The sequence below is a fragment of the Entelurus aequoreus genome, linkage group LG20, assembly GCF_033978785.1.
Source record: "Entelurus aequoreus isolate RoL-2023_Sb linkage group LG20, RoL_Eaeq_v1.1, whole genome shotgun sequence".
Lineage (NCBI taxonomy): Eukaryota > Metazoa > Chordata > Actinopteri > Syngnathiformes > Syngnathidae > Entelurus > Entelurus aequoreus.
The window spans coordinates 46411355-46426297 of NC_084750.1; the positions used below are offsets into that span (position 1 = coordinate 46411355).

The 14943-nt window shown below is 39.9% G+C and overlaps 2 protein-coding genes across 5 annotated transcripts in view; both read left to right on the plus strand.

Moving 5' to 3' along the window:
- Window positions 1-14943, plus strand: part of LOC133636310 (triple functional domain protein-like) — a 144913-nt gene that overhangs the window by 12428 nt on the left and 117542 nt on the right. The window lies entirely within an intron of this gene.
- LOC133636366 (uncharacterized) lies at window positions 4419-7336 on the plus strand. The gene is made up of 2 exons (XM_062030357.1): window positions 4419-5856; window positions 5935-7336. Exons 1-2 carry the CDS (start codon window positions 4419-4421, stop codon window positions 7236-7238), a joined length of 2742 nt encoding a protein of 913 aa, XP_061886341.1. The 3' UTR covers window positions 7239-7336.

Sequence of the window (14943 nt, forward strand, 5' to 3'; positions counted from 1 at the left end):
GCAAAAACCTGGATCGGGACATCCCTAAACCGCTGTATGCTTAAAATGACCAAAATACTATACTATATAACATGTTATAAAGGTGCCTGTTAATACAATACATATACATACAGGGTTTCCCCTAAATTGCCAAGATACCTGTGGCGGTGGGGGCGTGTTTATGGGTGTGGTCACCATGACATCACCGACTATTTTGCATAATTTGCTATGATATGATTTTCTTTAAAAAGGCTAAAAAATGTATTGATTAAAACAAAACTGTTTTATTAATTTTTTTTTTTCATCGTTTTTCTATATCTTCAATTGTTGCTGCTTTTTGTACAAGGTACTTTGTTGAGAATTTACAGACTTGTAATTACTCTTTTTAATGAAAAGCAACTAGCAACAAATCTAGCATGTTCTTCTGGTGTTATTATAGAATGTACTGGTGTTTAGAGACTCTACTTCTGTCCCTCCATGTCCCTGACGAAAGAAGAGAGCTGCAGCGAGCGAGCATGAAGTCACACTTGCTCTAGTTGGACTTTCACTTTTTAAAAGTCGCCACTGTCCTCTTAATATTTGCACATTTTGTTGATGGCTGTCTGCGCGGGTATATCTGCAAATTTGATATAAATCACGTCCACATCGCAGACATGCCGACAACGCTCCAGACAATGGCGTACATTTTGTTTACATCTGGTTTCAGTAGCACGGTTTTCGGTGGTCAAGTTTTCGGTACATTTATATTAGTCATTACAGTATGAATTTAAGCAGTAGAAAATGGATGGATGGATATATATATATATATATATATATATATATATATATATATATATATATATATATATATATATATATATATATATATATATAATATAAATTCATACTGTAATGACTAGCTAATGTTAGTGTGGTTTGGATTTGATGTCAGTTTTTCCCATGTTAACAAACACACCGTCCGTGCCTAAAAGGTGGTTGGCGGAAAATGAGGAAGTGTTGTTGTGTGTCCAATGGGAAGCAAAGACTGAAGGAAACAAACGTGTTTTCATGGTAGGTAAAACCTGTTGGAATTGTGCCGTTGTTTGTTATCATAAGATTGGTAATAAAATTAAAAAATAGCGTCAGTCTTTGTGTGATTTATTCTGGGGGTTACAATATGTTATATTACTTTAATTAGTTTTCAAATTAAAAAAAGCCATTATTTTCAAGGTGTGGCAGTAATAAAAAATGCGATGGGGGCGCGCCACATTCAATTATAATAAGGGGAAATCCTGCCATACATTTTTGGATGTTTTAAGAGCGCTTTACTGGCGTAATAAATCAAATCCCTATTATCTGCATTGTTAGCTTCCTATTGCTAGTGTTTTTTTATGACAATGCAAAAATTAAAGACAATTGTGTTCTTGTCTCATTGGGATTGTAAATGATAGGCATGTTCATGGTTTGTCTGCACAGGAAACAAAAGATGAGTTTTGGTTAGATAGTTGGCAAGTATGAACAAATGTGCGAGCTCGCACATAACTCTCGGGGATTGGTTGAATTTGTGTCAATTGGTGTGATTGCAACATCGCAAATTTCTGGAAGATCTGTTAAGAAAATAAAGAACATAGAAACAATATTCCAATTTCCAGATGAGCTGTTTGTGGGACTATTTGTTGGCCTGTTATAGTGACTTTTTAAATCTACTGTTCCAGATTCCAATTACCTAAATTGATAATAAATGTCCAGGTTGACTAGTACAAATATGCACGCATTCAAGACACTAAAAAGGTTTTTCCTGACTGAAAACCCTCTAATGGCGGCCTTTGGTGCTGGCATTTAAAAATATGGCGACCCTGAAGTTCAGAACCAAGACTTATACAATGCAAAGAAGGCGTATGGCTATTAAGTATTTCTAAATCATACCAAGGTGTCATTACCAGCATGCTAGTCAATAGTATAAACTAAGTACTGCATAGTATATGCTTTACCCAACCAGGGGAGTAAAAGTCTGTGCACCTGCAAAACCAAGAGAGGTTAAGTAGATAAGTCTAAAGGTCAGCTGATAAGAATCTTTAGCAACACGGTGTTATCATTTTGTGGTAGAGGGTAGAACAAAACCAAAACTTTGCTTATTTATATGTACTGCATACATACTACGCCTTGGTTAAAAGGAGTGTATTATTTCATAGGACTGAGATTTTTGTCTAGTTGAACTCTCCTACACAAGAAACTAAGCATCACTACACTCTTGTCTCTCTGCGGGTTTGTTAAAAGGAGCTTGTCCCACTTTTTTCTTTTTTCCCTTTCTTCTCATCTCCCATGCTCTCGTTCGGTAATGTCTCCGGCGTGATAGCTAATTGGTTACGAGCTCAGGGAAAAAGTAGCTGCCAAAAGCTGCTGCCTTCTCGGAGCGAGTGGAGGACTGGAGTCACCGGGCTAGGGAGGAACATGGTTGGGGGATGGAGAGGACAGGAGGTTGTGGCCACTGTTTGGGAGACGGAGTGACATCAGGACTTGAGATGATTATTCTTGTCAAAGGAACGTAAACGAGAAGGCCGTTCAGTGCAAGTAGATGTGAAAGTGACAGACCTGTGTTTCATTTGACTCGGAATGAACTGGAAGGGTCTTTGTTCCGGTTTCCAGCGTAGGAAACGACTTAACCAAACTAGGACAGATCCTAATAGACCATTGTACTCTTTTTTTTTTTTCTTGTGCTCTCTAGAGCATTCAAAACTGCTATCTCACTGTTGCCCTTCGCTTTTTTCCTCACTTTCTCCGTTTATCGCTCGCACTGACAGCGTCTTATCTTAAGCTAAGTTCTAGAAGTATAAGGTATGACGGGCCCAATTGAAAAGAACTGTTATAGCTGTAGCATACAAAGTACTATAAACATCCACCAGATGGTAAAGTACGATACAATTCTGCTACCAAAGGATACTAAACAAAATGAAGAAATTCTGCATCACTTTTTGACACCCCTGCATCTGTGGGGTGAGAAACATGATAGATTCTTTGATGCATCACAATTGAGACATGGGCGATTATGAATGGATGGACAAACGTCCAAATAGCCTTTATTTATGTTAAATAAAGTAATAGAGACGGTACTAAAATGTGGAACTAGTGAGGACAGGCAAGAGGAGAGGAAAAAACAAGCTAACTGCTAAACTAGGGCAAATGTGAAGTAGCAAAATGTGTTTTGTACACTAAACATAATTCTAACTGGAACTATGTTATTACAGACAATAATTATCTAAGAAGGAAAATTAGCAAGTAAATCAACAAGTATAGAGAGAGAAAAATGTCCCCACAGTGCGACAACATTGTAAGCCATAGATTTGAATTTGGAGATACAACACCCACCTTTGAGCCGGGTACTATTGTGGAGTTGAAACTTTACTTGTTTCATTTTACTGAAACTGGTTAATTTGACAGTGCATTCACATGCATTTAATCTAAGTGTCTAGAGTCCTTTTGAAAAGTAATGTTAGATAATTTAAAAGTTTAAACAATGGTATTTAAAAGTTTGCAAATTTAACTTTAAAAATAATACCTGTTTGAGTCAGTTGAATTTGAACCTTTTTGTAAATACCTGTACATATATTGTTTTTCCATTGTTAACACTTGTGTTCGATGGTTAACAACTGTCAAGTTCCACTTATTGACTCCGTAAAGGACACCAGGACAACTCGGATTTCCAATTGATCAACTTTATTTATCCAACTTTTTGGCTTTGTTGTTTTCTTTTCTGTTGATCTTCATTCAATCAGGTTGTTAACCTTCGAACACAAGTGTTAACAATGGAAAAACAATATATGTACAGGTATTTACAAAAAGGTTCAAATTCAACTGACTCAAACAGGTATTATTTTTAAAGTTAAATTTGCAAACTTTTAAATACCATTGTTTAAACTTTTAAATTATCTAACATTACTTTTCAAAAGGACTCTAGACACTTAGATTAAATGCATGTGAATGCACTGTCAAATTAACCAGTTTCAGTAAAATGAAACAAGTAAATCAGAAAAGTAGTTTTAGTCACTTTAAAGAAGTCAAAATTAATTGATCATTTAATTTAATCAATCAATCGTTTAATTACTTAATCGTTCACTCAATTAATCATTTAACTAATCATGCAATTAAGTAATCAATCATGTAAATTCATTACCATGATGGAACTGAGTAAATCCACCAAACGGAGTAAAGGTAAGTAAAAGGTAAGTATAATTAGCTTAATTAATAAGGTAGCTTAATTAGTAAGGTAAGTATAAAGGTAAGTATAATTAGCTTAACTTTAAGCAAAAGTTTTAACATTTTTATCCTTCAACTTTGCTTTTATCTTTATTACTTTTAACTTTGAACCATAATCTTTGACTTTTTATCCCTTTAAATTGAGCTTATTTAACAATTCAATTAACTCAAGCTTTTTAATTATCAAACAGTAAGAAAATACCCAGATGCAATCAATGCTCCAGGCTGGAGGCTTCTTCCTCAAACCATGGGTCAGGTCAGGGCAAAGTGGGAGGAAAGAAACTGAAGCGGATGTCCTAAAGCCAGAGCAAGGAAACACCTTGATTCTTCCAAACCAAATAAGAGAAGGAGAGAACAAAGCCCTGGGCATCGGCTACCAGGTGGACAAAGACAAACTGTACATGCTGACGGCGGTTAACTTTTCCAATAGGAAGAAAAAGATGAGAGTTGGCAAAGATCTCCTTGAAGAGGAGGTGAGAGCTGAAACGCCTAACCCACTGACGAGGAGAGCTCTCCTAAGCCAAGTTGCTGCACTGTACGACCCAATCGGCCTAGTTGCACCGGTCAAGCAGAAGGGAGCAATTCTCGTCCGTAAAGCATTCCAAGAAGGAGGGGGTGGCAAGCTGACCCAAGAAACCTGGGATCAACCTCTTTCAGAAAGACTCAGGGAAGAAGCCATACAGCTCTTCGAGGAATATGCCCAGCTTGGACAGGTGAAATTCCACAGGAGCCTCACACCGCCCGACTGGAAAGGGAAACCCTACGGCATCACATTTTCTGACGGAAGTGACAAAACCTATGGTGCTGTGATGTACGTCAGATGGGAGACAAGTCACGGAACTGAAGTTCGATTCGTGGAAGCAAAGGCCAAACTGACACCCCTGGACCAAAAGGGAGATGCTGTAAAAGCAGAAATCTGTGGCGCAGTCTTTGCTGCCAGAATTCGGAAGTACGTGGAGAAACATGCCCGTATGAAGATTGAGAAATGGTTCCACCTACTGGACAGTCAAACAGTCCTCGGGGCCATCCAACGAGAATCATACGGATACCAAACCTTCTTCGCCAACAGAGTGGGCGAAATCCAGATGTCCGGGCCAGTGCAAGACTGGTGGTGGATCAGAGGAGATCTGAACATTGCTGACTTAATAACAAGAGGAGGCAATCCCAAAGACTTAAATGAGGAATCCACATGGCAAAACGGACCAGAGTTCCTGAAGTGGCCAGTGGAGGAGTGGCCTATTCAGTCAGCTGGAGAAGTTGCAGCCCAGGCCAGGGAGAGTGTAAACAAGCTTCAAAGAAAGGCATTCTCTGCTGCACTGACCAGAGCTCAAGCTAAGATGAGTCGGAAAAAAGAAGACCCACTGGCCACTCCGGAAAAGGAAAGTCCCTGTGAAGAATCGAAACCTATTATGCCAAGAAGAAAACCCACTAGCTGGGTGAAACATCTTGTGGATGTAAAAAGGTTCAGTAGCCTGACAAAACTGATCAGAGTTGTTGCCTGGACACGACGAGCTGCCGAGCAGTGGCTGAAGAGGAGGTCGAACCCAGGACAACCAAAGTGGGAGGCAACACCCAAGCAGGCTGGATTGGCTGGCACTGAACTAGAAGGTGCACGTGAAGACGTCTTCCTCGCAGCTCAAGAAGGTGTAACATTCCCAGTCACTACTCTGAGCAGATTGGCAGTATTCAAAGATGTGAAAACTGGACTCCTCGTTTGTGCAGGGAGGATCCAGATATTTAACGAAGATGAGACAGCCGTGCCAGTCTTGCCATTTGAAGCATGGGTGTCAACATTGCTGGCACAAGAATCCCATGACGCTAACCACGAGGGGGTAGCAGGAACCCTTCTACGGATGAGGAAGACAGCGTGGATAATAAAGGGCCGGAGAATTGCCAAGAAAGTAGTTGACAGCTGCATAGTTTGCAGAAAGAACAGAGCAAAGAAGTGTCAACAAATCATGGCAGACTTACCTCCAGAGCGAACCACCCCAGCTGCTCCTTTTGAATTCACAACCATGGACCTATTCGGCCCTTATGAAGTGAAGGATGAAGTCAAGAAAAGAACCAGACTGAAAGTGTGGGGAATCGTCTTCAGTTGCATGGCCTCCCGTGCCATACACACTGAACTAGTGAGTGACCAGTCATCCCAAGGCTTCCTCCTCGCCTATCAGAGGTTCACGTCACTCAGAGGACATCCCAGGAAGCTCTGGTCAGACCCCGGCACAAATTTTGTGGGCGCCAAACCTGCTCTGGAACAGCTGTACACATTCCTTGACCGACTGGACAAGTCTCAAGTCGAAGACATGGCTGCCAACCATGGAACAGAATGGTCCTGGAAGATCCACCCTGCGGATTCTCCCCACAGAAATGGTGCTGCAGAAGCGGCTGTCAGAGTGGTCAAACGGGCCCTGACCAATGTCGGCGGAGATGGTGTCTTCACCTGGGGTGAATTTCAAACCTTCCTCTACATGGCTGCCAACCTTGCAAATGAGCGACCAATCGATGCAAGAACTCAAAGCAGGGAAGACTGTGTGGAATACATCACCCCGAACTCTCTGCTCCTAGGGCGTGCCAACCCTAAGGGAGATCCTGGAGACTTCCAGTTTGATCGCTATCCTTATAAAAGACTGCAAGTAATTCAAGCTGAAGTCACCAAATTCTGGAAGAAATGGAGCCAACTAGCTGGACCCAACCTCTTCATAAGAAACACATGGCACACCAAAGAGCGAAATGTTTCTGTCGGAGATGTGGTCTGGTTGGCTGACCAAAATGCCCTGAGAGGACAGTACAAGCTGGCCAGAGTAGTCAGAGCCAATACGGACAGCAAAGGCATCGTAAGAGACGTGCTTGTGAGGACCTTTCCCAGCTATCCTGTCCCCATCAAGAAGACAAGCGACAAAGAAAAACCGACCACGAAAACCAAGAGGCTCAGACATCAAATCCCAGCAACAATCCTGCATAGGGATGTCAGACGCCTCATCATTCTAATTCCCATTGAAGAACAAAGGAAAGAAGGACCTGTGTGACCCCATTGGGTTTTGAAAACCATGAGGGCCAAGTGGGAGGTGTGGAGTTGAAACTCAGTGTGAATGAAGTGTCCCTGCCCTGGAAGTAAGGAGCTGTCTCCTCCTTAACCTTACTCCTTGGTGAAGTACCAGAAAGAACTACATTTCCCAGAACACCAAGGTCAAGATGGCCACCAATTGGCTGATTCAAGGCAGCTGTTAAGGAATGGTGGTGCTGTCTCATTTCATGCAAGCAAGCAGAGCAGCAAGACGCAAAAATCTACAAGATCCATCTTTAAAAGACTTCCAACACACCAATGGTCGGTGAATATACCCACTTTGCAATATGCTGAAATGCTTATTTGTTAAAACTCACCTTGACATGTTGGTTTACTTACCTGTCTTAAATTGTTTTTAGTTTGAACCACAGCAAATTTACTCCAACCTTGAGCATTGATTGCATCTGGGTATTTTCTTACTGTTTGATAATTAAAAAGCTTGAGTTAATTGAATTGTTAAATAAGCTCAATTTAAAGGGATAAAAAGTCAAAGATTATGGTTCAAAGTTAAAAGTAATAAAGATAAAAGCAAAGTTGAAGGATAAAAATGTTAAAACTTTTGCTTAAAGTTAAGCTAATTATACTTACCTTTATACTTACCTTACTAATTAAGCTACCTTATTAATTAAGCTAATTATACTTACCTTTTACTTACCTTTACTCCGTTTGGTGGATTTACTCAGTTCCATCATGGTAATGAATTTACATGATTGATTACTTAATTGCATGATTAGTTAAATGATTAATTGAGTGAACGATTAAGTAATTAAACGATTGATTGATTAAATTAAATGATCAATTAATTTTGACTTCTTTAAAGTGACTAAAACTACTTTTCTGATTTACTTGTTTCATTTTACTGAAACTGGTTAATTTGACAGTGCATTCACATGCATTTAATCTAAGTGTCTAGAGTCCTTTTGAAAAGTAATGTTAGATAATTTAAAAGTTTAAACAATGGTATTTAAAAGTTTGCAAATTTAACTTTAAAAATAATACCTGTTTGAGTCAGTTGAATTTGAACCTTTTTGTAAATACCTGTACATATATTGTTTTTCCATTGTTAACACTTGTGTTCGAAGGTTAACAACCTGATTGAATGAAGATCAACAGAAAAGAAAACAACAAAGCCAAAAAGTTGGATAAATAAAGTTGATCAATTGGAAATCCGAGTTGTCCTGGTGTCCTTTACGGAGTCAATAAGTGGAACTTGACAACTATGTCTTGTACCTGGTCTGTCGAGTAGATACCATAAGGGGGGCGTAAACCACAACATCAAACGGCAATAAAAATCACTAACATTAGCTAACAGTAGCCACGTGTACATGGGTGAAAATGTATGTAATCGATCATAATTCGGATTAGAAAATTACTGTGTATAGGACCCTGAAAAAAATTATCCCAATTTTTTTACATATGCGCAACACACATCGTAAACGGAAGTGGAAGAAGAAGCAGTGACTTCTGCTGTAGACAAACATGGCTATGTGCATTTCTGCTTGTCCGACGTAGTCACGTTATTTATACATTTTTCCTTGTGTTCACTACTTTTGTTTTACCTCTCTCTTTAAAATGGAGCTGTTCCGTGCCCTCCATGTTGTGATATGTACAGGTTGCTGCGCATCTTCATGTTACGACATTCTGTGTACGTGCTTGAGGCTATCAGTTAGCACTTGGAGTAGCTGTTAGGCTGTGAAAAAAAGCGAATCGTTGAGACAACAACTGGATCCTTGCTTTTCCCGTTACATCGACACATGACACTCCAGACCACACTTTTCTTTTTGCTAGTCTCGGTTTTAGAGCAACAAACTTGTGAGACTAATAAATGTAGTCCCGTCCCACCAGCAATGACATCAAAGACATGCGCAGTAAGGATAATTCTAACCCGAATTTCGGAATATGTGTTTTCATGCGCTACAATCTGAATGACTTTCGGCATAAACCACCTATCTCAATCGGAATGAAATTTTGATCCAAGCGTGTGGGATGGGGTCAGAATATTCCGAATGGCATGTTCGCATAAAGCATTTTTAGTCCGGTTAGGCTTTTAATCTGATTAATTGTGTCCCTGTGCATATAGTTGCTGTGCCTTAGCTTTTGCTATGAATGCTACAGTTTTACACTAAATAGTCTATTTTCTAACCGTTCCAACAGCCACCTAGAAGTAAATACAGAAGACCCGGGTTCTCCTCCATTGTTTCTTTTTTAGCAAGTCTCATTCTCACTGTTGCGTTCAATACAAATGAAATTCTGTTGTTTGCTGCATTCGTATTTTGGAGCTAAACGCCAGCCAAGACCGGACAAAGTTAGGATTCAATAAAATGAATGTTGTCTGCCATTTACTGTATTAGTACGTTAACGCCCCAAATTCATAGTGTTTTTGCTTGTAAACATGCATAGCAATGTATTTCATGTTGCAAATTTGTTTGGAATGAAGAACAATTAGCTTGCTCGATAGCTAGTAGTAGAATGATTCATCTGTTTACGTAGCAGAGGTTCATAAGTGCTATAATTATAGCCGTAGCGATTATTTACTTACACCACTAAAAGGAATAGGGTGGATAAATGAAGCAAGACTGTCTTTCCTGAGATTTGAGAACGTATTATATATTGATTGATTGATTGATATATTTTTATTTCAAATATGCATAAAAACAAGAGCAAGCCTGATCATATATTGATTGGTTAAAGTTTATTTTGAGCATGTATAAAGTTTCAATACGATCATCACATAATTTCCATTTCACTTCACAACATGCCTGAAAAGGAGAAGGAAGAAGCAAAGCTTTTTTATTCCTACCCGTTTTCCACTTCATAGCAATTACTATCTACTTAATGTTCTCATTTTGTAGCACAATTGACATCAGTACAACAGTTCTGATAATAAATAGTTGAGTCAGTTATTAGTCACTTAATGAGATTCTAATATCTTATTTTCAATAAGTTCAATACATTTTCAAAATTCTTCCTTATTGTACTTTGTAAACACATGTAGTTCCAATAGCCTCTTAAATTGAATCATGTAAGTACATTGTTTGACTTCTTTGCTGATCCCATATATGACAATTTAAAAACGTCTCTAGTAATTATTTTAAGTGGATGAGAGAGTGAAAAGGGGAATGCAGCTCTTTTTCACCATATGGTCATTTTATTCTCAGTTTTTAAATGATACTATCTCATATAGCTGTGCATCACACAGTCTTACCAAACGTGTTTGCTCACCTGGTCTTATCTCTTAGCGACGTGAGTTGCTGTAACACCTCAGGAATGAGCAACTTTCAAAGTTTAATATTAACTTGTTTTTGGTAGTTTCGCAGCGTGACGTTATGCATTTTACAAGTTTCACTATATACCCTTGCATCCCAATTCCATGAGCTTATTATGATATTGTCATACCCACCTCCTATCCGTATCTGTGCCTCATTTGAATGTGTGTGAGCGAGACAAATGGTATTCCTAAATGAAGGAGGCCGTTCTTGCCTGCCTGTGAGTCAAGCGATGAGTGTGTCTGCCCAGAAGGGGCCCCTTAGCAAGGGTGGTCTCGTGTTCATGGGGGCCGTGAAACAGAAATGAGCGAGCGTTTGGACAAGAAGGGAGCTGTTTTTTTTTGTAGCAGACTTTGAGTTATAGCGGCGAGGTCTATGTGAGTTCAATGTATCTATAAAGTGTACGTTTCACAGACATGAGACGTCCGGCGTTTTATGAGATGGAGCCTTGTTGGATTTTTATTTCTGCCTTGTCATTTCCTCAGGGGTTGTTTTAGAAGTGTGTGTGTGTGTGTGTGTGTGTGTGTGTGTGTGTGTGTGTGTGTGTGTGTGTGTGTGTGTGTGTGTGTGTGTGTGTGTGTGTGTGTGTGTGTGTGTGTGTGTGTGTGTGTGTGTGTGTGTGTGTGTGTGTGTGTGTGTGTGTGTGTGTGTGTGTGTGTGTGTGTGTGTGTGTGTGTGTGATCGCTTACATTTTTTCCAAGCAGTTGGTTCGGTGTTAATATCTGTAGTGTGTGTGTGTGTGTGTGTGTGCGTGAGCGGTTGCATTCCACTTTAACTGCTGCAGGAAAAGCTTCTATATTTAATGTGTGTCCACAATATGTTCTATCTCGTCTTCATACTATCTCACAAGTAATTGTTCATACAGTCTACAATGTGGGCAGCTTGACGTAGTCCGGTGTTAACGTTTGTTTACGTTGCAATTATTTGAAGGGACAAGCGGTAGTGAATGGATGAATGGATGGATGTTTGGTCTATTCCAACCCATTCATTCTCTGAAGTTATCCTGAGAACGTCCCAAACAGTGTACAGCAAGTACTGTCCAACTTTAAGGTGAACTAGCAGGAGCTGAAAGCTTAGCCGCTTGTCGGATTACTCAAGCAGGAAGAAAGTCCCGCAGATGTTGTATGGATAAATGATGCTTTTTGAACAGCTGGGATCAGAGGTCACGCATCGTTATTGCATAAGCTAAAGGGGATCAGGATGTTCCACATATCTCAACAATGCAGATGCTTCTTCCATTGACTCTTTTAAAGGGGAACTGCACTTTTTTGGAATTTTGCCTATCATTCACATCACGCATGTTTTTCTTTTTTTTAAGCATTCTAACTCGTAAATAAACGTCAGTAAAAGTCAGCCAAAAATGGAGTCAATGGGAGTTGCTCTGTTCTGCCTATAAAGCGCTCAGCGGCGTATTCATTTCACAGAAGCATCGCAACGTTTGCTTTTCCTTTCAACAACAACACCACTACTCCAGAACCTTATATTGTTTTGCCTGAATAAAAGGAGGATGATCTACAATTTGCTTAGCTGTGTGCTAAACGGATCCAGCTTCAGTGAGACACAAGCATCATGTAGCAATATTGCTAAGTGCTAAACACTATGAACATAATAAAACGCTAACTTACTGTACAATGTCTAGTCCCACTAAAATGCCGACTGATGGGAGGATTATATCTTCTTGTTTGGATGAGGAATTATTCGTAGTCCACCAGTATGTTAAAAAAAAACAAGGGCCGCAAACGAGCATATTTTTGTGACTTTTCTCTAAGTTGAATGTCAAAGTTGACCAACTTCTCAGTTTATTGCTACATCCTTCTACTATCCAGGTGAGAGGCATGATTTATAATCTAGAATGAACTTTCACCAGGGCAGCACGGTGGCACAGGGGTTAGTGCGTGTGCCTCACAATACGAAAGTCCAGGGCTCGGGGTCTTTCTGTGTGGAGTTTGCATGTCCTCCCCGTGACTGCGTGGGTTCCCTCCGGGTACTCCGGCTTCCTCCCACCTCCAAAGACATGCACCTGGGGATAGGCCCCTCCCACCTCCATAGACATGCACCTGGGGATAGGCCCCTCCCACCTCCAAAGACATGCACCTGGGGATAGGCCCCTCCCACCTCCATAGACATGCACCTGGGGATAGGTTGATTGGCAACACTAAATGGTCCCTAGTGTGTGAATGTTGTCTATCTGCGATGAGGTGGCGACTTGTCCAGGGTGTACCCCGCCTTCCGTCCGAATGCAGCTGGGATAGGCTCTAGCCATCCCCGCAACCTTAAGAGGGACAAGCGGTAGAAAATGGATGGATGGACGGATGACTTTTCCCAACTCACAGGTGATGCAGCGGCTCACCGGCTCATTATGTCAGTATAAGCGATAGAAGTGGAAATGGTTGGGCATCTCACAATTCAATTACGATTACAATTCAGGAGCTACGATTCGATTAAAAATCGATTATTGATGCATCTTTAATTTATGTATATTGATGCAGTTTTACAATTTTTTTCGTTTCATTAAATAAGCAATTAAAAAAAACAAAAACATTTGTAATAAGAAACTGTTAAATTAATTCTGATTACATTTATTAAATTAATAAAATGTGTGCATAACCGGAACATAAATGTCCTAAAATAAAGGAGCTGGTCTGATCTCTCGGTGAGGTGACTCGCCAAAATTTATAACTGTCTGCATTACTTAATTTACAATTAATAAATCGATTGACATTTACTAATCTATTTCATAGTTGTCCATGTCTAAATTTCGATGCATCTAAAATCGATTATTAACCCACCTCTAATAAGCTAGTTAGCTTTGTTTTTGCGGCGCTGAAAAAATAGGTCAATATAACGAGTACTTGTTTATTTTCAGGTGACGAGCTGTAAATGGATTATTATTGGCTGTTTTAGATGTTTTTTTAGAGGGTTTTATGGGTGCAATAGAGTACTCCCCGGATACTCAAATATGCCATATTTTACAAATTAGAATGCATAGAAAAGCATGTGTGTACTTGTCCTACACAGAGATTGTGAATGATAGGCACAATTCCAAAGAAAGTGCAACTTCATTACTGGTGCAGGTATCGTCTTGAGCTTCCGGGAATACTTTCAGGGTTACAGTGGGGGTGATTCTAGCGACGTTTCGGGGTGGCTGCTAAGGATTTGTTGTGTTGAAGCCAGGTGTTTTTTCCTTTCTTGCAGAGTGTTTGCAGGGCATTTGGTGTGGGATGTTGATTCCTCTGAAGGAGTAATGGAGTGCCGCACTATTGACAGCATGTTTGTTTACACCGAGAGCTCCAATGAGCCCAGGGGATGTTTAGGAGCGCTTGATTTGTCCACTTTTACCCACCTACACCACAGTATGGGTAATCTCGCCTCATTGGAGCATTTCTGTTTTCGGTTATCTGAGCTAATGTTTAATGTTATTGAATTCGTCCATGTTAAGCCATATTTGATAATGTTGGCTGAATAATTATCTGTGTGAATACGGTTTCTATTGAGCCAAAAATATAATCATTTTCATCTCTATTTTTTTGCACTTTGTTAAACCATTGATATTTATCTTGAGGCAATACAACATTTGACTACAGTAGTACATCAACATACGAGCACATTGCGTTCTACGACCAAGCTCATAACTCAGAACTCTTGTATCTCAAAGCAATTAATTAAAACCAATTTAATCCGTGCTTGGTCCTCTCAAAACAACACTATTTTACAATATAAAATGTCTTTTAACAAGAAAAATAAAATTTTAGATAATAAATACTGTTTGAAAAGCATTACAATAGAATGTACTGCAAACAACAATAGTGGATTAATATTGTATAGCTTTTACCTTGGGGAGCAGACTAATGTGCGTCTCTTTTGCTGGTTTTCCATCCAATGTTGCCAACTTGCCAAGTTTGTGTATTATCCCCCTATTATAAACGACTTGTTTTTATAGAGCTGTTGCGTGTTTCTCTCGTAACACTTGGCAATACTGTCTCTGACGTCTTTGAGGAACGGACTGGAGAAGGCAATTCCAGGTGGCAACACAACAAGTGATGTTTGTTTGTTAACCAAAGCTAATGTTTGACCGTCCAGTTTAAGTCAGGACTAAACACAACACATTGAAACACATCTTCTGCAGTTTCGCAATGCGTTTCTGGATACGTGTTTGTGGCCGCTTGTGTTACGCAGACTGACTCTGCAGCGGGGCTTGATGCGCCGGGTAGGACATCTTTAATAGTTTGTTTCTCTGATTTAGTTGAACGCTTCTCCTCATCGCTAACTTCTTTAGCTCTGGTGGTTGGAAGGCAGGGTGTTGACCTCTGAGCACCGCTCAAACACACACATCAACTGTCAAACCCAGGGATTGGCAACCCAAAATGTTGAAACAGCTATATTGGACCAACATTACAACAA